Below are 24,847 nucleotides of genomic sequence, written 5' to 3'. Positions count from 1 at the left end.
AGGAAGATAATGAGGACAAAATAAATCAGTGTCATCAGACAACAGCGAGGTTACCATGAAACATACCTGTAGTAGTGGACTGTTCCGTCATGTAGGCCTTAATGAAGTAATTGTAGATATCTCTTTGGGTGTCTTGTGTCATTGATGTAAACACAAGGCTGAATCCTTTCACTCTGTTTCAGAAAATAAAACAAGTGTGACATATCTAGATCATATAGTCATTTAAAATTATCTTTACATTTAGTGTTGTTTTTTTCTCCAAACAAGTATTATTATGAGAAACAAGAAGGGCATACAATAAATTGACTTTTGTCGGTGGTATCATAGTCCTCTAGCTGTAAGGGCTCACGGCAGGGTCCTCTCCCCTTTTGTGTAATGTCTGTGTCCGTTGTATAACCTTGATGTCATGTCTTAAGCTATATCCTCCGCTACCTCATGCTATTATTGATAGCTGAGGACAATCCATGGTGACATTATTATCCTTAAATGTATTCACATCACTGTTAATATTTATATCTGCCTTTATGTTTTTTTGTACTCATATTTGTCATATCTGTAAGATAGTTGTCCGGTTCTACGGAATCTTTAGTGCTGTATAAATAGCTGATGATGTTAATACTTACATAGCTTGGTAGGAAGAGCAGGAGATGTCAGTTGGGAGAATCTGAAGAAGAGTTTGGTTGAAATAGGGAAGTAGGACAACTAAGTAGTTTTCAAACAAAATTGTCCACTGTTGTGTGCTATAAGTAATGAAGGTGGTTTCCAATTGCTGAAGCTCCACAGCTAGTAGAGTCTCCTTGATTGTTGTTATTTGTTCTTCTGACAGATTTGCCTACAAACACAAAAGAGGCGATTCATAAAGATTCACTCAAAAACGTATATTTCAGATTTTTACAAGAATGATTATTTTGAGAGACTCCTTCACATAATGAATGAATGCAATATATTTATAAATTATTATTTATATAGTGCTACCATATTACACATTGCTGCACAGAGAATGTTGAATCTTTGAACTCCGTCCCTGCCCCGTTGGAGCTTATGGTCTATGTTCCACATTACAGACATTTGGGTCCATATTTGTCAGCTTCTAATGAAGACATTGGTATGAGTTTGGTCAATGGGATGTTTTGAAGCACTCAGAGGAAGCCCAAAGAAACATGGGGAGATCATGCAAGCTCAACACTGACAGGGTACTGGTTGGAATGGAACCCATAACATTAGGACTATGTGGCAGCAATTCTAGCTGCTGTGCCCCCATGCTTTCCCGAAGTTATGATTGTAACGCATTTTGTAGATGTCAGAATCCAGTTTCACACTTGCGTACCTTTTCAGCAGCAGATACGATGGCTTCCACAAAGACGGTGACATTTTCCACTTCGATCTTACTTAAGAATGAAACGAGCAAGGTTTCATTAGCAATAACATCTGCTCTGGTCACAAGGTCAGCCATGGTAGTCGGAGACAAAACACCCTGGAAAATAGTTAGGATTTTAGCTTCTTTAATTCAAGATCACTATAATCATTTCAATAGTACAATGCTCAACCTTTATAATACCATGCTCACTTAACACCAGTTATATTCACAGCACACATGTGCGTGAAATGAATTCATCCCATGATATATCACCATCTTTATAATAACAGTATCCTCATAATGCCAGTATTGACATGTATTTCAAGCACATACAAAGATAGAGCACAGTACTACATTTTTGAATGTGCCAATTCTATTCATTCCACAAATACATGAACTGTGTTTGTCCACAGTTGTAGAGTGTTACGGAATTTGCTGGCACTCTATAAGTAAATGTTGATGATGATGATCTATCAGCCCTGTCTAAAAACCAAATATTGACATATTTAGTTTGTTCTTTATTTTTTTATTAATCTAGGCTGTTGTATAAGGGATCATAAATTTCTAACAGCTCTACAACATGTATAAGTCTCCCATGGTCCTGTGAGAAGAATGAATAAGGGGTTCCTTGTTGGGAATGCACTTTGAAATCCCAGGAGTCCTACTGTCAATTGTGTTAAAGTTATATATGGTTGACCATGATATGTTTGAAAAATTCTCACCTGTGTTAGGTTTTTGTTGAACAGATATAGGTCTTCACTTGTTGAGTAGGTGATAAATTCTCCAAAATTAATGGTTACCCAGAACTCATAGCTCACAGCATTGCAAGAAATGTCTACAAATGAAAGTAAATAGAGTTTATAACCATTAAATATTAGATATCTACAAAAGGAAGATAATGAGGACAAAATAAATCAGTGTCATCAGACAACAGCGAGGTTACCATGAAACATACCTGTAGTAGTGGACTGTTCCGTCATGTAGGCCTTAATGAAGTAATTGTTGATATCTCTTTGGGTGTCTTGTGTCATTGATGTAAACACAAGGCTGAATCCTTTCACTCTGTTTCAGAAAACAAAACAAGTGTGAAATATCTAGATCATATAGTCATTTAAAATTATCTTTACATTTAGTGTTGTTTTTTCTCCAAACAAGTATTATTATGAGAAACAAGAAGGGGATACAATAAATTGACTTTTGTCGGTGGTATCATAGTCCTCTAGCTGTAAGGGCTCACGGCAGGGTCCTCTCCCCTTTTGTGTAATGTCTGTGTCCGTTGTATAACCTTGATGTCATGTCTTAAGCTATATCCTCCGCTACCTCATGCTATTATTGATAGCTGAAGACAATCCATGGCGACATTATTATGCTTAAATGTATTTACATCACTGTTAATATTTATATCTGCCTTTATGTTTTTTTGTACTCATATTTGTCATATCTGTAAGATAGTTGTCCGGTTCTACGGAATCTTTAGTGCTGTATAAATAGCTGATGATGTTAATACTTACATAGCTTGGTAGGAAGAGCAGGAGATGTCAGTTGGGAGAATCTGAAGAAGAGTTTGGTTGAAATAGGGAAGTAGGACAACTAAGTAGTTTTCAAACAAAATTGTCCACTGTTGTGTGCTATAAGTAATAAAGGTGGTTTCCAATTGCTGAAGCTCCACAGCTAGTAGAGTCTCCTTGATTGTTGTTATTTGTTCTTCTGACAGATTTGCCTACAAACACAAAAGAGGCGTTTCATAAAGATTCACTCAAAAACGTATATATTTCAGATTTTTACAAGAATGATTATTTTGAGAGACTCCTTCACATAATGAATGAATGCAATATATTTATAAATTATTATTTATATAGTGCTACCATATTACACATTGCTGCACAGAGAATGTTAAATCTTTGAACTCAGTCCCTGCCCCGTTGGAGCTTATGGTCTATGTTCCACATTACAGACATTTGGGTCCATATTTGTCAGCTTCTAATGAAGACATTGGTATGAGTTTGGACAATGGGATGTTTTGAAGCACTCAGAGGAAACCCAAAGAAACATGGGGAGATCATGCAAGCTCAACACTGACAGGGTACTGGTTGGAATGGAACCCATAACATTATGACTATGTGTCAGCAATTCTAGCTGCTGTGCCCCCATGCTTTCCCGAAGTTATGATTGTAACGCATTTTGTAGATGTCAGAATCCAGTTTCACACTTGCGTACCTTTTCAGCAGCAGACACGATGGCTTTCACAAAGACGGTGACATTTTCCACTTCGATCTTACTTAAAAATGAAACGAGCAAGGTTTCATTAGCAATCACATCTGCTCTGGTCACAAGGTCAGCCATGGTAGTCGGAGACAAAACACCCTGGAAAATAGTTAGGATTTTAGCTTCTTTAATTCAAGATCATTATAATCATTTCAATAGTACAATGCTCAACCTTTATAATACCATGCTCACTTAACACCAGTTATATTCACTGCACACATGTGCGTGAAATGGATTCATCCCATGATATATCACCATCTTTATAATAACAGTATCCTCATAATGCCAGTATTGACATGTATTTCAAGCACATACAAAGATAGAGCACAGTACTGCATTTTTGAATGTGCCAATTCTATTCATTCCACAAATACATGAACTGTGTTTGTCCACAGTTGTAGAGTGTTACGGAATTTGCTGGCACTCTATAAGTAAATGTTGATGATGATGATCTATCAGCCCTGTCTAAAAACCAAATATTGACATATTTAGTTTGTTCTTTATTAATCTAGGCTTTTGTATAAGGGATCATAAATTTCTAACAGCTCTACAACATGTATAAGTCTCCCACGGTCCTGTGAGAAGAATGAATAAGGGGTTCATTGTTGGGAATGCACTTTGAAATCCCAGGAGTCCTACTGGCAATTGTGTTAAAGTTATATATGGTTGACCATGATATGTTTGAAAAATTCTCACCTGTGTTAGGTTTTTGTTGAACAGATATAGGTCTTCACTTGTTGAGTAGGTGATAAATTCTCCAAAATTAATGGTTACCCAGAACTCATAGCTCACAGCATTGCAAGAAATGTCTACAAATGAAAGTAAATAGAGTTTATAACCATTAAATATTAGATATCTACAAAAGGAAGATAATGAGGACAAAATAAATCATTGTCATCAGACAACAGCGAGGTTACCATGAAACATACCTGTAGTAGTGGACTGTTCCGTCATGTAGGCTTTAATGAAGTAATTGTAGATATCTCTTTGGGTGTCTTGTGTCATTGATGTAAACACAAGGCTGAATCCTTTCACTCTGTTTCAGAAAACAAAACAAGTGTGAAATATCTAGATCATATAGTCATTTAAAATTATCTTTACATTTAGTGTTGTTTTTTCTCCAAACAAGTATTATTATGAGAAACAAGAAGGGCATACAATAAATTGACTTTTGTCGGTGGTATCATAGTCCTCTAGCTGTAAGGGCTCACGGCAGGGTCCTCTCCCCTTTTGTGTCATGTCTGTGTCCATTGTATAACCTTGATGTCATGTCTTAAGCTATATCCTCCGCTACCTCATGCTATTATTGATAGCTGAGGACAATCCATGGCGACATTATTATGCTTAAATGTATTCACATCACTGTTAATATTTATATCTGCCTTTATGTTTTTTTGTACTCATATTTGTCATATCTGTAAGATAGTTGTCCGGTTCTACGGAATCTTTAGTGCTGTATAAATAGCTGATGATGTTAATACTTACATAGCTTGGTAGGAAGAGCAGGAGATGTCAGTTGGGAGAATCTGAAGAAGAGTTTGGTTGAAATAGGGAAGTAGGACAACTAAGTAGTTTTCAAACAAAATTGTCCACTGTTGTGTGCTATAAGTAATGAAGGTGGTTTCCAATTGCTGAAGCTCCACAGCTAGTAGAGTCTCCTTGATTGTTGTTATTTGTTCTTCTGACAGATTTGCCTACAAACACAAAAGAGGCGATTCATAAAGATTCACTCAAAAACGTATATTTCAGATTTTTACAAGAATGATTATTTTGAGAGACTCCTTCACATAATGAATGAATGCAATATATTTATAAATTATTATTTATATAGTGCTACCATATTACACATTGCTGCACAGAGAATGTTGAATCTTTGAACTCAGTCCCTGCCCCGTTGGAGCTTATGGTCTATGTTCCACATTACAGACATTTGGGTCCATATTTGTCAGCTTCTAATGAAGACATTGGTATGAGTTTGGTCAATGGGATGTTTTGAAGCACTCAGAGGAAGCCCAAAGAAACATGGGGAGATCATGCAAGCTCAACACTGACAGGGTACTGGTTGAAATGGAACCCATAACATTATGACTATGTGGCAGTAATTCTAGCTGCTGTGCCCCCATGCTTTCCCGAAGTTATGATTGTAACGCATTTTGTAGATGTCAGAATCCAGTTTCACACTTGTGTACCTTTTCAGCAGCAGATACGATGGCTTCCACAAAGACGGTGACATTTTCCACTTCGATCTTACTTAAGAATGAAACGAGCAAGGTTTCATTAGCAATAACATCTGCTCTGGTCACAAGGTCAGCCATGGTAGTCGGAGACAAAACACCCTGGAAAATAGTTAGGATTTTAGCTTCTTTAATTCAAGATCACTATAATCATTTCAATAGTACAATGCTCAACCTTTATAATACCATGCTCACTTAACACCAGTTATATTCACTGCACACATGTGCGTGAAATGGATTCATCCCATGATATATCACCATCTTTATAATAACAGTATCCTCATAATGCCAGTATTGACATGTATTTCAAGCACATACAAAGATAGAGCACAGTACTACATTTTTGAATGTGCCAATTCTATTCATTCCACAAATACATGAACTGTGTTTGTCCACAGTTGTAGAGTGTTACGGAATTTGTTGGCACTCTATAAGTAAATGTTGATGATGATGATCTATCAGCCCTGTCTAAAAACCAAATATTGACATATTTAGTTTGTTCTTTATTTTTTTATTAATCTAGGCTGTTGTATAAGGGATCATAAATTTCTAACAGCTCTACAACATGTATAAGTCTCCCACGGTCCTGTGAGAAGAATGAATAAGGGGTTCATTGTTGGGAATGCACTTTGAAATCCCAGGAGTCCTACTGGCAATTGTGTTAAAGTTATATATGGTTGACTATGATATGTTTGAAAAATTCTCACCTGTGTTAGGTTTTTATTGAACAGATATAGGTCTTCACTTGTTGAGTAGGTGAAAAACTCTCCAAAATTAATGGTTACCCAGAACTCATAGCTCACAGCATTGCAAGAAATGTCTACAAATGAAAGTAAATAGAGTTTATAACCATTAAATATTAGATATCTACAAAAGGAAGATAATGAGGACAAAATAAATCAGTGTCATCAGACAACAGCGAGGTTACCATGAAACATACCTGTAGTAGTGGACTGTTCCGTCATGTAGGCCTTAATAAAGTAATTGTAGATATCTTTTTGGGTGTCTTGTGTCATTGATGTAAACACAAGGCTGAATCCTTTCACTCTGTTTCAGAAAACAAAACAAGTGTGAAATATCTAGATCATATAGTCATTTAAAATTATCTGTACATTTAGTGTTTTTTTTTTCTCCACACAAGTATTATTATGAGAAACAAGAAAGGCATACAATAAATTGACTTTTGTCGGTGGTATCATTGTCCTCTAGCTGTAAGGGCTCACGGCAGGGTCCTCTCCCCTTTTGTGTCATGTCTGTGTCCGTTGTATAACCTTGATGTCATGTCTTAAGCTATATCCTCCGCTACCGCATGCTATTATTGATAGCTGAGGACAATCCATGGCGACATTATTATGCTTAAATGTATTCACATCACTGTTAATATTTATATCTGCCTTTATGTTTTTTTGTACTCATATTTGTCATATCTGTAAGATAGTTGTCCGGTTCTACGGAATCTTTAGTGCTGTATAAATAGCTGATGATGTTAATACTTACATAGCTTGGTAGGAAGAGCAGGAGATGTCAGTTGGGAGAATCTGAAGAAGAGTTTGGTTGAAATAGGGAAGTAGGACAACTAAGTAGTTTTCAAACAAAATTGTCCACTGTTGTGTGCTATAAGTAATGAAGGTGGTTTCCAATTGCTGAAGCTCCACAGCTAGTAGAGTCTCCTTGATTGTTGTTATTTGTTCTTCTGACAGATTTGCCTACAAACACAAAAGAGGCGATTCATAAAGATTCACTCAAAAACGTATATTTCAGATTTTTACAAGAATGATTATTTTGAGAGACTCCTTCACATAATGAATGAATGCAATATATTTATAAATTATTATTTATATAGTGCTACCATATTACACATTGCTGCACAGAGAATGTTGAATCTTTGAACTCAGTCCCTGCCCTGTTGGAGCTTATGGTCTATGTTCCACATTACAGACATTTGGGTCCATATTTGTCAGCTTCTAATGAAGACATTGGTATGAGTTTGGACAATGGGATGTGCTGAAGCACTCAGAGGAAGCCCAAAGAAACATGGGGAGATCATGCAAGGTCAACACTGACAGGGTACTGGTTGAAATGGAACCCATAACATTATGACTATGTGGCAGCAATTCTAGCTGTTGTGCCCCCATGCTTTCCCGAAGTTATGATTGTAACGCATTTTGTAGATGTCAGAATTCAGTTTCACACTTGTGTACCTTTTCAGCAGCAGATACGATGGCTTCCACAAAGACGGTGACATTTTCCACTTCGATCTTACTTAAGAATGAAACGAGCAAGGTTTCATTAGCAATAACATCTGCTCTGGTCACAAGGTCAGCCATGGTGGTCGGAGACAAAACACCCTGGAAAATAGTTAGGATTTTAGCTTCTTTAATTCAAGATCACTATAATCATTTCAATAGTACAATGCTCAACCTTTATAATACCATGCTCACTTAACACCAGTTATATTCACTGCACACATGTGCGTGAAATGGATTCATCCCATGATATATTACCATCTTTATAATAACAGTATCCTCATAATGCCAGTATTGACATGTATTTCAAGCACATACAAAGATAGAGCACAGTACTACATTTTTCAATGTGCCAATCCTAATTATTCCACAAATACATGAACTGTGTTTGTTCACAGTTGTAGAGTGTTAAGGAATTTGCTGGCACTTTATAAGTAAATGTTGATGATGATGATCTATCAGCCCTGTCTAAAAACCCAATATTGACATATTTAGTTTGTTCTTTATTTTTTTTATTAATCTAGGCTGTTGTATAAGGGATCATAAATTTCTAACAGCTCTACAACATGTATAAGTCTCCCATAGTCCTGTGAAAAGAATGAATAAGGGGTTCATTGCAGGGAATGCACTTTGAAATCCCAGGAGTCCTACTGGCAATTGTGTTAAAGTTATATATGGTTGACTATGATATGTTTGAAAAATTCTCACCTGTGTTAGGTTTTTATTGAACAGATATAGGTCTTCACTTGTTGAGTAGGTGAAAAACTCTCCAAAATTAATGGTTACCCAGAACTCATAGCTCACAGCATTGCAAGAAATGTCTACAAATGAAAGTAAATAGAGTTTATAACCATTAAATATTAGATATCTACAAAAGGAAGATAATGAGGACAAAATAAATCAGTGTCATCAGACAACAGCGAGGTTACCATGAAACATACCTGTAGTAGTGGACTGTTCCGTCATGTAGGCCTTAATAAAGTAATTGTAGATATCTTTTTGGGTGTCTTGTGTCATTGATGTAAACACAAGGCTGAATCCTTTCACTCTGTTTCAGAAAACAAAACAAGTGTGAAATATCTAGATCATATAGTCATTTAAAATTATCTGTACATTTAGTGTTGTTTTTTCTCCACACAAGTATTATTATGAGAAACAAGAAAGGCATACAATAAATTGACTTTTGTCGGTGGTATCATTGTCCTCTAGCTGTAAGGGCTCACGGCAGGGTCCTCTCCCCTTTTGTCTCATGTCTGTGTCCGTTGTATAACCTTGATGTCATGTCTTAAGCTATATCCTCTGCTACCTCATGCTTTTATTGATAGCTGAGGACAATCCATGGCGACATTATTATGCTTAAATGTATTCACATCACTGTTAATATTTATATCTGCCTTTATGTTTTTTTGTACTCATATTTGTCATATCTGTAAGATAGTTGTCCGGTCTTACGGAATCTGTAGTGGCGTATAAATAGCTGATAATATTAATACTTACATAGCTTGGTAGGAAGAGCAGGAGATGTCAGTTGGAAGAATCTGAAGAAGAGTTTGGTTGAAGTAGGGAAGTAGGACAACTAAGTAGTTTTCAAACAAAATTGTCCACTGTTGTGTGCTATAAGTAATGAAGGTGGTTTCCAATTGCTGAAGCTCCACAGCCAGTAGAGTCTCTTTGATTGTTGTTATTTGTTCTTCTGACAGATTTGCCTACAAACACAAAAGAGGAGTTTCATAAAGATTCACTCAAAAACGTATATTTCAGATTTTTACAAGAATGATTATTTTGAGAGACTCCTTCACATAATGAATGAATGCAATATATTTATAAATTATTATTTATATAGTGCTACCATATTACACATTGCTGCACAGAGAATGTTGAATCTTTGAACTCAGTCCCTGCCCCGTTGGAGCTTATGGTCTATGTTCCACATTACAGACATTTGGGTCCATATTTGTCAGCTTCTAATGAAGACATTGGTATGAGATTGGTCAATGGGATGTGCTGAAGCACTCAGAGGAAGCCCAAAGAAACATGGGGAGATCATGCAAGGTCAACACTGACAGGGTACTGGTTGAAATGGAACCCATAACATTATGACTATGTGGCAGCAATTCTAGCTGCTGTGCCCCCATGCTGTTCCGAAGTTATGATTGTAAGGCATTTTGTAGATGTCAGAATCCAGTTTCACACTTGTGTACCTTTTCAGCAGCAGATACGATGGCTTCCACAAAGACGGTGACATTTTCCACTTCGATCTTACTTAAGAATGAAACGAGCAAGGTTTCATTAGCAATAACATCTGCTCTGGTCACAAGGTCAGCCATGGTAGTCGGAGACAAAACAACCTGAAAAATAGTTAGGATTTTAGCTTCTTTAATTCAAGATTACTATAATCATTTCAATAGTACAATGCTCAACCTTTATAATACCATGCTCACTTAACACCAGTTATATTCACTGCACAAATATGCGTGAAATGGATTCATCCCATGTTATATTACCATCTTTATAATAACAGTATCCTCATAATGCCAGTATTGACATGTATTTCAAGCACATACAAAGATAGAGCACAGTACTACATTTTTGAATGTGCCAATCCTAATTATTCCACAAATACATGAACTGTGTTTGTCCACAGTTGTAGAGTGTTACGGAATTTGCTGGCACTCTATATGTAAATGTTGATGATGATGATCTATCAGCCCTGTCTAAAAACCCAATATTGACATATTAAGTTTGTTCTTTATTTTTTTATTAATCTAGGCTGTTGTATAAGGGATCATAAATTTCTAACAGCTCTACAACATGTATAAGTCTCCCATAGTCCTGTGAAAAGAATGAATAAGGGGTTCATTGTTGGGAATGCACTTTGAAATCCCAGGAGTCCTACTGGCAATTGTGTTAAAGTTATATATGGTTGACCATGATATGTTTGAAAAATTCTCACCAGTGTTAGGTTTTTATTGAACAGATATAGGTCTTCACTTGTTGAGTAGGTGATAAATTCTCCAAAATTAATGGTTACCCAGAACTCATAGCTCACAGCATTGCAAGAAATGTCTACAAATGAAAGTAAATAGAGTTTATAACTATTAAATATTAGATATCTACAAAAGGAAGATAATGAGGACAAAATAAATCAGTGTCATCAGACAACAGCGAGGTTACCATGGAACATACCTGTAGTAGTGGACTGTTCCGTCATGTAGGCCTTAATGAAGTAATTGTAGATATCTTTTTGGGTGTCTTGTGTCATTGATGTAAACACAAGGCTGAATCCTTTCACTCTGTTTCAGAAAACAAAACAAGTGTGAAATATCTAGATCATATAGTCATTTAAAATTATCTTTACATTTAGTGTTGTTTTTTCTCCAAACAAGTATTATTATGAGAAACAAGAAGGGCATACAATAAATTGACTTTTGTCGGTGGTACCATAGTCCTCTAGCTGTAAGGGCTCACAGCAGGGTCCTCTCCCCTTTTGTGTCATGTTTGTGTCCGTTGTATAACCTTGATGTCATGTCTTAAGCTATATCCTCCGCTACCTCATGCTTTTATTGATAGCTGAGGACAATCCATGGCGACATTATTATGCTTAAATGTATTCACATCACTGTTAATATTTATATCTGCCTTTATGTTTTTTTGTACTCATATTTGTCATATCTGTAAGATAGTTGTCCGGTCTTACGGAATCTTTAGTGCCGTATAAATAGCTTATAATATTAATACTTACATAGCTTGGTAGGAAGAGCAGGAGATGTCAGTTGGAAGAATCTGAAGAAGAGTTTGGTTGAAGTAGGGAAGTAGGACAACTAAGTAGTTTTCAAACAAAATTGTCCACTGTTGTGTGCTATAAGTAATGAAGGTGGTTTCCAATTGCTGAAGCTCCACAGCCAGTAGAGTCTCCTTGATTGTTGTTATTTGTTCTTCTGACAGATTTGCCTAGAAACACAAAAGAGGAGTTTCATAAAGATTCACTCAAAAACGTATATTTTAGATTTTTACAAGAATGATTATTTTGAGAGACTCCTTCACATAATGAATGAATGCAATATATTTATAAATTATTATTTATATAGTGCTACCATATTACACATTGCTGCACAGAGAATGTTGAATCTTTGAACTCAGTCCCTGCCCCGTTGGAGCTTATGGTCTATGTTCCACATTACAGACATTTGGGTCCATATTTGTCAGCTTCTAATGAAGACATTGGTATGAGATTGGTCAATGGGATGTGCTGAAGCACTCAGAGGAAGCCCAAAGAAACATGGGGAGATCATGCAAGTTCAACACTGACAGGGTACTGGTTGAAATGGAACCCATAACATTATGACTATGTGGCAGCAATTCTAGCTGCTGTGCCCCCATGCTGTTCCGAAGTTATGATTGTAAGGCATTTTGTAGATGTCAGAATCCAGTTTCACACTTGTGTACCTTTTCAGCAGCAGATACGATGGCTTCCACAAAGACGGTGACATTTTCCACTTCGATCTTACTTAAGAATGAAACGAGCAAGGTTTCATTAGCAATAACATCTGCTCTGGTCACAAGGTCAGCCGTGGCACTCGGAGACAAAACACCCTGAAAAATAGTTAGGATTTTAGCTTCTTTAATTCAAGATCACTATAATCATTTCAATAGTACAATGCTCAACCTTTATAATACCATGCTCACTTAACACCAGTTATATTCACTGCACACATGTGCGTGAAATGGATTCATCCCATGATATATTACCATCTTTATAATAACAGTATCCTCATAATGCCAGTATTGACATGTATTTCAAGCACATACAAAGATAGAGCACAGTACTACATTTTTGAATGTGCCAATCCTATTCATTCCACAAATACATGAACTGTGTTTGTCCACAGTTGTAGAGTGTTACGGAATTTGCTGGCACTCTATAAGTAAATGTTGATGATGATGATGATCTATCAGCACTGTCTAAAAACCCAATATTGACATATTTAGTTTGTTCTTTATTTTTTTATTAATCTAGGCTGTTGTATAAGGGATCATAAGTTTTTAACAGCTCTACAACATGTATAAGTCTCCCATGGTCCTGTGAAAAGAATGAATAAGGGGTTCATTGTAGGGAATGCACTTTGAAATCCCAGGAGTCCTACTGGCAAATGTGTTAAAGTTATATATGGTTGACCATGATATGTTTGAAAAATTCTCACCTGTGTCAGGTTTTTATTGAACAGATATAGGTCTTCACTTGTTGAGTAGGTGATAAATTCTCCAAAATTAATGGTTACCCAGAACTCATAGCTCACAGCATTGCAAGAAATGTCTACAAATGAAAGTAAATAGAGTTTATAACCATTAAATATTAGATATCTACAGAAGGAAGATAATGAGGAGAAAATAAATCAGTGTCATCAGACAACAGCGAGGTTACCATGAAACATACCTGTAGTAGTGGACTGTTCCGTCATGTAGGCCTTAATGAAGTAATTGTAGATATCTTTTTGGGTGTCTTGTGTCATTGATGTAAACACAAGGCTGAATCCTTTCACTCTGTTTCAGAAAACAAAACAAATGTGAAATATCTAGATCATATCGTCATTTAAAATTATCTTTACATTTAGGGTTGTTTTTTCTCCAAACAAGTATTAATATGAGAAACAAGAAGGGAATACAATAAATTGACTTTTGTCGGTGGTATCATAGTCCTCTAGCTGTAAGGGCTCACGGCAGGGTCCTCTCTCCTTTTGTGTCATGTCTGTGTCCGTTGTATAACCTTGATGTCATGTCTTAAGCTATATCCTCCGCTACCTCATGCTTTTATTGATAGCTGAGGACAATCCATGGTGACATTATTATGCTTAAATGTATTCACATCACTGTTAATATTTATATCTGCCTTTATGTTTTTTTGTACTCATATTTGTCATATCTGTAAGATAGTTGTCCGGTCTTACGGAATCTGTAGTGCCGTATAAATAGCTGATGATGTTAATACTTACATAGCTTGGTAGGAGGAGCAGGAGATGTCAGTTGGGAGAATCTGAAGAAGAGTTTGGTTGAAGTAGGGAAGTAGGACAACTAAGTAGTTTTCAAACAAAATTGTCCACTGTTGTGTGCTATAAGTAATGAAGGTGGTTTCCAATTGCTGAAGCTCCACAGCCAGTAGAGTCTCCTTGATTGTTGTTATTTGTTCTTCTGACAGATTTGCCTAGAAACACAAAAGAGGAGTTTCATAAAGATTCACTCAAAAACGTATATTTTAGATTTTTACAAGAATGATTATTTTGAGAGACTCCTTCACATAATGAATGAATGCAATATATTTATAAATTATTATTTATATAGTGCTACCATATTACACATTGCTGCACAGATAATGTTGAATCTTTGAACTCAGTCCCTGCCCCGTTGGAGCTAATGGTCTATGTTCCACATTACAGACATTTGGGTCCATATTTGTCAGCTTCTAATGAAGACATTGGTATGAGATTGGTCAATGGGATGTGCTGAAGCACTCAGAGGAAGCCCAAAGAAACATGGGGAGATCATGCAAGTTCAACACTGACAGGGTACTGGTTGAAATGGAACCCATAACATTATGACTATGTGTCAGCAATTCTAGCTGCTGTGCCCCCATGCTTTCCCGAAGTTATGATTGTAATGCATTTTGTAGATGTCAGAATCCAGTTTCACACTTGCGTACCTTTTCAGCAGCAGATACGATGGCTTCCACAAAGACGGTGACATTTTCCACTTCGATCTTACTTAAGAATGAAACGAGCAAGGTTTCATTAGCAATAACATCTGCTCTGGTCACAAGGTCAGCCATGGTAGTCGGAGACAAAACACCCTGGAAAGAGTTATTTATTTAGCTTCTTTATTTTACGATCACTTTAGTAATTTAAAATTTACAGTGATACCCCATTATAATACCATGCTCACTTAAAGCTAGTAAAATTCTATGCAGAAATGATCATGACATGTTCCATTAAATTTAACTCTCTTGATAATACCACTCCTATTATAATTTCAGTATTTGAATGTTTTTCAAGCTCAAACAAAGAGTGGAGCACTGTATTACATTTTATGCTTATTTTAATTTTATTTGTTTTACATAATCATTTTTTTTTTTTTTTTTTCGTTTATCAGCAGTATCTAGATGCCATCCCTTGACATAATAAATGTAATCCTTATTATAGATTAAGCTATGGCGCTGACTAAGGTTGTATAAAATTATACTTTCCCTTTAGCATCCGAACGTCGCCCACAGTCCTATGAGAAGTGCGAATTGGTTAATGGGTTTATTGACAGGAAGTCACTTTGAAGCTCAAGGTCTATTAAAATATTTTAGTTAAAATTGTATATTGCTATATATGATATGTTTGAAAACCTCTCACCTTTGTAAGGTTTTTATTGAACAGAAGGAGGTCTTTGACTGTTAAATAGTTTATAAATGCTCCAAAATTGAGGTCAATCCAGATATCATAGCTCACAGCATTGCAAGAAACATCTACAATGAAAATAAATAGAGTTTATAATAAGTGAAGCTATTATGCCAGTAAAGGGAAATAGATGAAGGCAAAATACATCTTTGTCTCCAGATAACAGCTAGGTCACCAGGAAACATACCTGTAGTAGTGGACTGTTCCATCATGAAGGCCTTAATGAAGTAATTGTAGATATTTTCTTGGGTGTCTTGTGTCATTGATGTAAACACAAGGGTGAATCCTTTCACTCTGTTGCAGAGAACAAAATAGGTGTGAAATATTCAGATTATATAGCAAATTAGAGCTACTATTACATTGAGTGTTCTTTTTTTCTCTTAACTAGTAATATTTGGAAAAACAAACAGTCCATATAATGAATTGACCTTTTCAGCAGGTATCATACTTACATAGCTTGGTAGGAAGAGCAGGAGATGTCAACTGGAAGAAGCTGAAGAAGAGTTTGGTTGAAATAGGGAACTAGGACAACTAAGTAGGTTTCAAACAAAATTGTCCATTCTTCTGTGTTATAAGTAGAAAAGGTGGATTTCAAGTCCTGAAGCTCCACAGCCAGTAGAGTCTCCTTGATTGTTGTAATAGTAACTTCTGACAGATTTTCCTACAAACATAAAAGAGGTATTTCATATAGATTGACTGAAAAAAGAGGATTTATGTACTTACGTTAAATCCGTTTCTCTGATTCCGTCTGGGTGACACTGCTTACCATGGGTTGTGGAGGGACCTTGGGGAGTTGGCACCTAACTAGTTAACTTTTAGTACTGCCGACAGACCCCTCCCTTCTACAATCCCCCTGCCTCTTCCTCTTCCTGTCAGTTAATTAAAAAGCCCCAAGGAGAAGAGGCCAATGAACCAAAAGCACACAGAAGAAAAGCAGAAGGGAGGGATCGCAGTGTCCCCCAGATGGAATCAGAGAAACGGATTTAACGTAAGTTCATAAATCCTGTTTTCTCTTTCATCCAGTCTGGGGGACACTGCTTACCATGGGGACGTTCTAAAGCAGTCCCCTAAGGGTGGGACTACTCTGAAAATCCCGCTCGTAAAGCATTACGAGCGAAATTTGCATCCGCAGATGCAAATACATTAAACTGGTAAAATTTTGTAAAGGTGTGGACAGAGGACCAGGTGGTTGCCCTGCAAAGCTGGTCTGCAGAAGCCCCCTTTCTCTCTGCCCACGACGCCCCTACCGATCTGTTGGAATGGGCCATAAGTCTCTCTGGCACAGGACGGTTAGCCTTTATGTAAGCTTGCTTAATGGTTGCCATAATCCATCTTGCAATGGACTGTCTTGAGACTAGCATCATAAAGAACAAACAGATAATCAGTATGTCTAATCTGAGAAGTTCTCTTGACATAAATACGGAGAGCCCTAACCACATCTAACTTTTCCATAGACTGTTGATCCGAATGGGAAGTAGATGAGAATACCGGAACTACAATTTCCTGGTTCAGATGGAAAGCCGAAACTACTTTTGGAACGAAGGAAGGGAGGGTTCTTAACACCGCTCTGTCCTCGTGGAAAACCAGATATGGTTCCCGACAAGACAGAGCTCCTAATTCCGAAACCCTACGTGCAGATGCAATAGCCAAAAGAAAGAGGACCTTCCAGGTCAACCACTTCAAATCTGCCACAAGTAAAGGCTCAAAAAGGAGGCCCCTTAAGCATATCCAGTACCAGGTTGAGATCCCATGGTGCTGTGGGCGGAACATAGGGAGGCTGAATATGCAAGACTCCCTGGAGGAAAGTCCTAATATCTGGTAAATCTGCTAATTTCAGGTGAAAAAATACTGACAGAGCCGAATCCTGAACTTTTAAAGAACCTAACCGAAGCCCTGCTTCCAGGCCATCCTGAAGGAAAGCCAACAAGCGAGGGAGGTGAAAAGAGGACTAGTGACATGTCTTATTTTCGCACCATCTGATGTAGGCTCTCCAAATCCGGTGATAGATGCGAGCTGAAACTGGCTTTCTGGCTCGCATCATCGTATTCACTACGCTGGAGGAAAAACCTCTAGCCCTCCAGAGGCTTGCTTCAACAGCCATGCCGTTAAACTGAGCTGAGGTAAATTCTGGTGACGGAAGGGACCTTGCAAAAGAAGGTCGTCTCGAGACGGAAGACGAAAACCTTGTCCTTCCGCCATAGAGATTATGTCCGCGTACCAGACTTGGCGCGGCCATGAGGGAGCTATTAGAATTACTGGCAGACCGCCCTGCCTTACTTTTCTGAGTACGCAAGGAAGCATGGGAATCGGAGGAAACAGGTATCCCAACCTGAACACCCATGACATTGTCATAACGTCCACTGCCACCGCTAAGGGGTCTCTTGCCCTTGCGCAAAACCGGTGAACCTTTCTGTTGTTCTGCCCAAACCAAAATTTGAGCTGCAATATTCATTGCCGCTGCACTCCTGGTTCCTCCTTGCCTGTTGACATATGCCACGGCCCTGGCATTGTCGGACTGAACTCTGACAGGGTGGCCCAGAAGGAGGGACTGGACCCCCCCGGAGGGCCAAAAGAATAGCCTTCCACTCCAGCACGTTTATTAATAGGGCTGATTCCTGAACCGACCAAAGTCCCTGGAGCCGGAGGTGCAGAATTACCGCCCCCCAACCTTTCAGGCTGGCGTCCGTCGGGGCTATAATCCATGGCCATGGAGCGAAGGACCTGCCCACTGTCATGTGATCCTGAATCAGCCACCACTGAAGTGATTCTCTCGCCCTTGGAGATAGAGAGATCCTCTGGAGATCCAAACGTAGGTGGAATCCTGACCATTTCGTCAATAGATCCCACTGAAGACAACAAGAATGGGCTCAACCGAAGGGGATGGTCTCGAAGGAGGCCACCATCTTTCCCAGCAGCCGCATGCACAAGTGCATTGAGGGGTTGGGAGAAGACAAGACCTGAGTTGTTATACTCTGAATCAAACTGATCTTCTCGACAGGTAGGAACACCCTTTGCTGGCTGGTGTCCATAACAAGCCCTAGCAAAACCATGCGTTGACACGGAACCATCTGGGATTTCTTTAAATTTATTAGCCATCCATGGCCCTCGAGAACCGCCAAGGTGAGGGATAAGTGATGACGTAAGCAATTCTCTGGAGGATTTGATGAGCAGGTTGTCCAAATAAGGCACGACCTGAACTCCCTGAAGGTGAAGACATGCTGCCATAACTGACATGATCTTCGTGAAAACCCTCGGTGCTGTTGAGAGGCCGAAGGGGAGGGCCCGAAACTGATAGTGGAAGGATCCCACCGAGAATCTTAGGAGAGACTGATGGTGGATCCAAATGGGAATGTGGAGGTATGCGTCTTTTATGTCTATAGACGCCATAAACTGATCCTTCTCTAAGCCGTTTATCACTGACCTTAGGGATTCCATCCGAAATTCGTCCACCCTTAAGTGCACATTGAGACCCTTTAAGTTTAGGATGGGACGAAAGGAGCCGTCCGGCTTCTTGACCAGAAACAGGTTTCAATAAAAACCCCTGTCCTTTCTGGTAATCTGGGACCCTGCAGATAACTCTTTGAGAAAGAAGAGAGGCGACACAATCCTGTATTGCCTGCCTTCTTGATGGATCTTGGGGTAGCGGAGTTAGGAAGAAACGATGTGGGACCGGGCCCAGCAGGTCTATCCTGTACCCCTCTGATATAATACCCCGAATGCAAGGATCTTGGGAGGACGCTGCCCACTGTTCCTGAAACAAAGACATACGTCCCCCACTGGCGCCCCCTCCGGAACAGAGTGGTCGTCAGGACGCAGGCTTCTCCTGGGTCTTGGAGGCCTGGCGCCTAGCTGCAAACGAGGATCTCCCCCTGGCAGAGGAGCCTCAAGAATTTGGCTGTCTGCCTCTAAAGGACTGTCCTCTAGGTAAGGAGGTCCCCCAAAAGGGCTGATGAAAGGAGCTGACCCGAGGCTTTCGGCTCCTGCTAGGGAATACCGGCAAGGAAGTGCTTTTGCCCCCGTTGCCTGTGAGATCAGGGTATCCAATTCCGGCCCGAGCAAACCTGCTGCAGAAAAAGGAATGGTTTCCACTGACTTTTTTGATTCCGCATCTCTTTCCCAGCATTTCAGCCATAACGTTCTTGCTGAAATAGATGCAGCCTGAATAGAAGAGGATACAGCCTCTGAGTTCTGGGCCGCCTCATAAAGGTACCCCGATGCCTCCTTCAAATGCAAAGCCAGGGGAAATAAATCAAGAGTCCTGCAAGGCCTCTGCCAGCTGGTCTGCTCATGCTTCCATGGCATTAGCCACCCAAGCTGAAGCAAATGTGGGCCTAAAGGAAGAACCCGCAGCCGCAAATATAGATTTTAGCTGGGATTCCACTCTGCGGTCATTGACATCCTGCAGAGATGCAGAACCTGGAGCTGGAAGTAAAGTGTGCTTGGCCAATTGGGCTATTGGAATATCCACTTTTGGAATACTCTCCCAGCGAACCACATCTTCCTCCTGCAATGGATACAGGGAAGAGAACCTTTTGGGAACAGAGAACCTCTTATCAGGCTGTTTCCAGGCTCCTTCTGTCATATTCTTAAGCTCTACGGAAGGGGGAAAACGGATAGCCTTTCTTTTGGCCTTCTTAAATAGACTTCTGTCTCTAGGAGTAGTATCCTCCGGTTCTGGGAGGTCCAACGCTTGTCTCACTGCTAAAACCAAATCATTAATAAATTGGCTTTTAGAGCTTTCTTCCTGTTCCAAAGGTTGAACCTGGTCAGGATCAGAATTAATTTCCCCTTCTTCCTCTGAAAACTCCTCAGAGTCTGAAAGGACCATAAGGGTATTATCAGATCTAGGCCTCCTTCTTTTAGCAGGCGGAATGTTTGGGGATTCAAGTATTTGGTTTAGTTTATCCAAACCCTTTATAAATGCTGCAGACCATGCCGGTTCTGTGGGAACAGGGGCTTGGTCTGTATGAGAAGAGGAAGGTCCTGGTATAGACGTTCCAATAGAACCTGTGGTAACAGGGAGGCCCAACTGAGTACTAGTATTATTAGCCACCGAAGTAGCCACAATAGATAGCAATTGATTAGATTGAAAAACCATCTGTGCTAAAGAGGAAACCAACTGTGACAGGGAGGTCACCCAGGCCGGTTCCTCCATCAGTGGGGCTGAAATATGCTGGGCTTGCGCAGGGGGGACCCCTGCCTCGCAGACAGCAGAGCGCCAACGGGTCCTTCTGCCCACAGGGTAATTTTACATTACATTTAGAACATGTAAAATATTTTGCAATAGGGCCCTTTCCCTTATCTGACATTTCTTAATAAAGGAAGGCACACCAAACACACAGACTTAAATTGTTAAATTTAGCTGAGAAGAGAGAGAGATATAAATGTGTGGAGAGAAAAGTGTAATTTACAAGTAATCAACTAATCTAGATATAAAAGTTGTACTTGTAAAATTTTATACACAAAATAATACTAAAGCAAGTAGGATAACTATAATATAACTCCTACTAGCCCCCTTGTACACAGCAATACAGAATATGTGTTTAAATAAATCAGATACTTAGCCCATAGGCCAAACAGGGGAGAAGTCCAACACCAGTATCCTGGTGCCTGCTCCCTCAGATCTGTTCTCTCTTCCCGGGCTTCTCCTTGGCGCCAGAAGACTGGGATAAACCATCTCTCTCTCTGGAAGTAGGGGGAGCTCTATGTGTTAGCTCCCCCCCCCTTCAGTAATGCTGCCTCTGCAGCGATTCTGTGTCTGAATAAAAAAATTAAAAATATTATGTGGCAGAGTAGTGGAGACCTCCAGGGGAGGTCTCCGCAGCGGATAATACCAAATGCCCCCTCCTATGTATGAGGGGGGATCCTGGTATAGCCCCCTTCTCCTCTCCTCCAAATCCAAGATGGCCGCCGTCAATGCAGTATCCGATAACCGGCGCTCTATGCCTGCAGTGGCAGCGACGGTTATCGGGGAGGCTCCAGGAGTGACAGCGGTCCGTGAGACCGCTTGTCACTCCCAATTCAGGCACCAATATCTTCAATCCCCTCCTGTCCCTGTCAGTGAGAGCCGCTAGCTCTCATCTTACAGGGGTATCCTGCGCTGCCCTGCTGTGAATGTGTTCTCTATATTAGAACACACTCCAGCTCTGCCACCTGTAGAAAAAAAAGTTAAAAGAATAAAATAAAAGTTCAAAATTACCTACAGTACTAAAACACTGCCCAACTCTATGGGCACCTAAAAAAAACTGACAGGAAGAGGAAGAGGCAGGGGGTTTGTAGAAGGGAGGGGTCTGTCGGCAGTACTAAAAGTTAACTAGTTAGGTGACAACTCCCCAAGCTCCCTCCACAACCCATGGTAAGCAGTGTCCCCCAGACTGGATGAAAGAGAAATGTATATTTCCAAAGTCTCCAAGAATGATAATTTTGAGACACTCCTTCATATAATGAATTAATGTTCTCTATTTCTAAATGATTATGTATATAGTGCTACCATTTTACAGAGTGCTGCTCAAAGAAAATGTCATTTTTGACATGAGTCTCGACCCCATTGGAGCTTATGGTCTATGTTGCTAATCACAGGCACTAGGGTCCACTTTTTTCAGCTTCCAATGAAGACATTGCTATGTTTTTGGACTTTGGGAGGAGACTGAAGCACCCAGAGGAAACTCTCAGGAACTTGGGGAGAACATGCAAGCTCCACACAGATAGGGCCCTAGTTAGGATGGAACCCATAATCTTATGACTAGGTGGCAGCGTTTCTAACCACTGGGGCAGCCTGTTGTTCTTTTGTTTTGATTGTAACATATTTTGTAGATGTGAGAATCCAGTTTCACACTTGTGTACCTTTTCTGCAGCTAACACGATGGCTTTCACATAGACGGTGACATTTTTCACTTCGATCATACTTAAATATGAAATGAGCAAGGTTTCATTAGCAAGAACATCTGCTCTGGTTACAAGGGCAGCCATGGTAGTCGTAGACAAAACACCCTGAAAAAGAGTTATTTATTTAGCTTCTTTATTTTACGATCACTATAGTAATTTAAATTTTACAGTGATACCCCATTATAATACCATGCTCACTTAACGCTAGTAAAATTCTATGCAGAAATGGGCATGACATGTTCCATTAAATTTAACTCTCTTGATAATACCACTTCTATTTTATTCCAGTATTTGAATATTTTTTAAGCTCAAACAAAGAGTGGAGCACTGTATTACATTTTATGCTTATTTTAAATCAATTTGTTCTACAAAATCATTTCATTTTTTCATTTTTTTCCGTTTATCAGCAGTATCTAGATGCCATCTCTGACATAATAAATGTATTCCTTATTATAGATTAAGCTATGGTGCTGACTAAGGTTGTATAAAATTATACTTTCTCTATAGCATCCGAACGTCGCCCACAGTCCTGTGAGAAGTGCGAATAGGTTAATGGGTTTATTGTCAGGAAATTACTTTGAAGCTCAAGGTCTATTAAAGTATTTGAGTTAAAATAGTATATTGCTAAAAATGATATGTTTGAAAACCTCTCACCTGTGTAAGGTTTTTATTGAACAGAAGGAGGTCTTTGCCTGTTGAATAGTGGAAAAACGCTCCAAAATTAAGATCAATCCAGATATCATAGCTCACAGCATTGCAAGAAACATCTGCAAATGAAAATAGAGTTTATAATAAATGAAGTCATTATGACACTTAAGGGAAATAGATGATGGCAAAATACTTCTTTGTCTCCAGATAACAGCTAGGTCACCTTGAAACCTACCTGTAGTAGTGGACTGTTCCATCATGTAGGCCTTAATGAAGTAATTATAGATATTTTCTTGGGTGTCTTGTTTCATTGATGTAAAAACAAGGGTAAATCCTTTCACTCTGTTGCAGAGAACAAAATAGGTGTGAAATGTTCAGATTATAGAGCAAATTAGAGGTACTATTACATTGAGTGTTCTTTTTTCTCTTAACTAGTAATATTTTGAAAAACAAACAGTCCATATAATGAATTGACCTTTTCAGCAGGTATCATACTTACATAGCTTGGTAGGAAGAGCAGGAGATGTCAACTGGAAGAAGCTGAAGAAGAGTTTGGTTGAAATAGGGAACTAGGACAACTAAGTAGGTTTCAAACAAAATTGTCCATTCTTGTGTGCTATAAGTAGAAAAGGTGGATTTCAAGTCCTGAAGCTCCACAGCCAGTATAGTCTCCTTGATTGCTGTAATAGTAACTTCTGACAGATTTTCCTACAAACATAAAAAAGGTATTTCATAACGATTGAATCAAAAATGTATACTTTCGAAGATTACAAGAATGATCATTTTGAGAGACTCCTTCATATAATGAATTAATGCTCTCTATCTCTAAATGATTATGTAGATAGTGCCACCATTTTACACAGTGCTGCACAAAGAATATTTCATTCTTGACATGAGTCGCGGCCTCATTAAAGCTAATGGTCTATGTTCCCAATCACAGGCACTAGGGTGCACTTTTGTCATCTTCCAATGAAGACATTGCTATGTTTTTGGACTTTGGAAAGAGGCTGAAGCACCAGAGGAAACTCTCAGGATCTTGGGGAGAACATGCAAGCTCCACACAGATAGGGCTCTGGTTAGGATGGAACCCATAATCTCATGACTAGGTGGCAACATTGCTAACCACTGGGGCAGCCTGCTATCCATTTGGTATGATTGTAACTCATTTTGTAGATGTGAGAATTCCGTTTCACACTAGTGTACCTTTTCAGCAGCAGATACGATGGCTTCCACATAGACGGTGACATTTTGCACTTCAATCATACTTAAGTATGAAACGAGCAAGGTTTCATTAGCAAGAATATCTGGTCTGGTTACAAGGTCAGCCATGGTAGTCGGAGACAAAACACCCTAAAAAATAGTTATTTATTTAGCTTCTTTATTTTACGATCACTATAGTAATTTCAATATTACACTGATACCCCTTTATAATACCATGCTCACTTAACTCTAGTGAAATTCCATGCACATGGGCATGACATGGATAAATTCCATTAAATTTAACTCTCTTGATAATACCACTCCTTTTATAATTCCAGTAATTGAATGTTTTTTAAGCTCAAAGAAAGAGTGGAGCACTGTTTTTATGCTTATTTTAATTCTATTTGTTCTACAAAATCATTTATTTTTTTCAATTGTTTTTTGTTTATCAGCAGTATCTAGATGCCATCTCTTGACATAATAAATGTAATCCTTATTATGGATTAAGCTATGGTGCTGACTAAGGTTGTATAAAATTATACTTTCTCTATAGCATCCGAATGTCGCCCACAGTCCTAT

General features: G+C 38.9%; 1 protein-coding gene across 1 annotated transcript; it reads right to left on the bottom strand.

Moving 5' to 3' along the window:
- Window positions 1–3,547: 3,547 nt before the first annotated feature.
- On the bottom strand, window positions 3,548–23,379 carry LOC142098479 (uncharacterized). Its single transcript, XM_075181325.1, has 7 exons — window positions 23,304–23,379; window positions 23,075–23,187; window positions 22,379–22,525; window positions 15,988–16,196; window positions 15,723–15,829; window positions 15,491–15,603; window positions 3,548–3,721 (listed from the first exon to the last, which is right to left on the bottom strand). The coding sequence occupies exons 1-7, from the start codon at window positions 23,377–23,379 to the stop codon at window positions 3,548–3,550; spliced, it is 939 nt and encodes a 312-aa protein (XP_075037426.1).
- Window positions 23,380–24,847: the final 1,468 nt, after the last annotated feature.

Source organism: Mixophyes fleayi, chromosome 7 (assembly GCF_038048845.1).
Source record: "Mixophyes fleayi isolate aMixFle1 chromosome 7, aMixFle1.hap1, whole genome shotgun sequence".
Taxonomy (NCBI): Eukaryota; Metazoa; Chordata; class Amphibia; order Anura; family Limnodynastidae; genus Mixophyes; species Mixophyes fleayi.
Note: the sequence above shows the minus strand (reverse complement) of the source record. Positions and strands in the feature narration are given on the sequence as shown.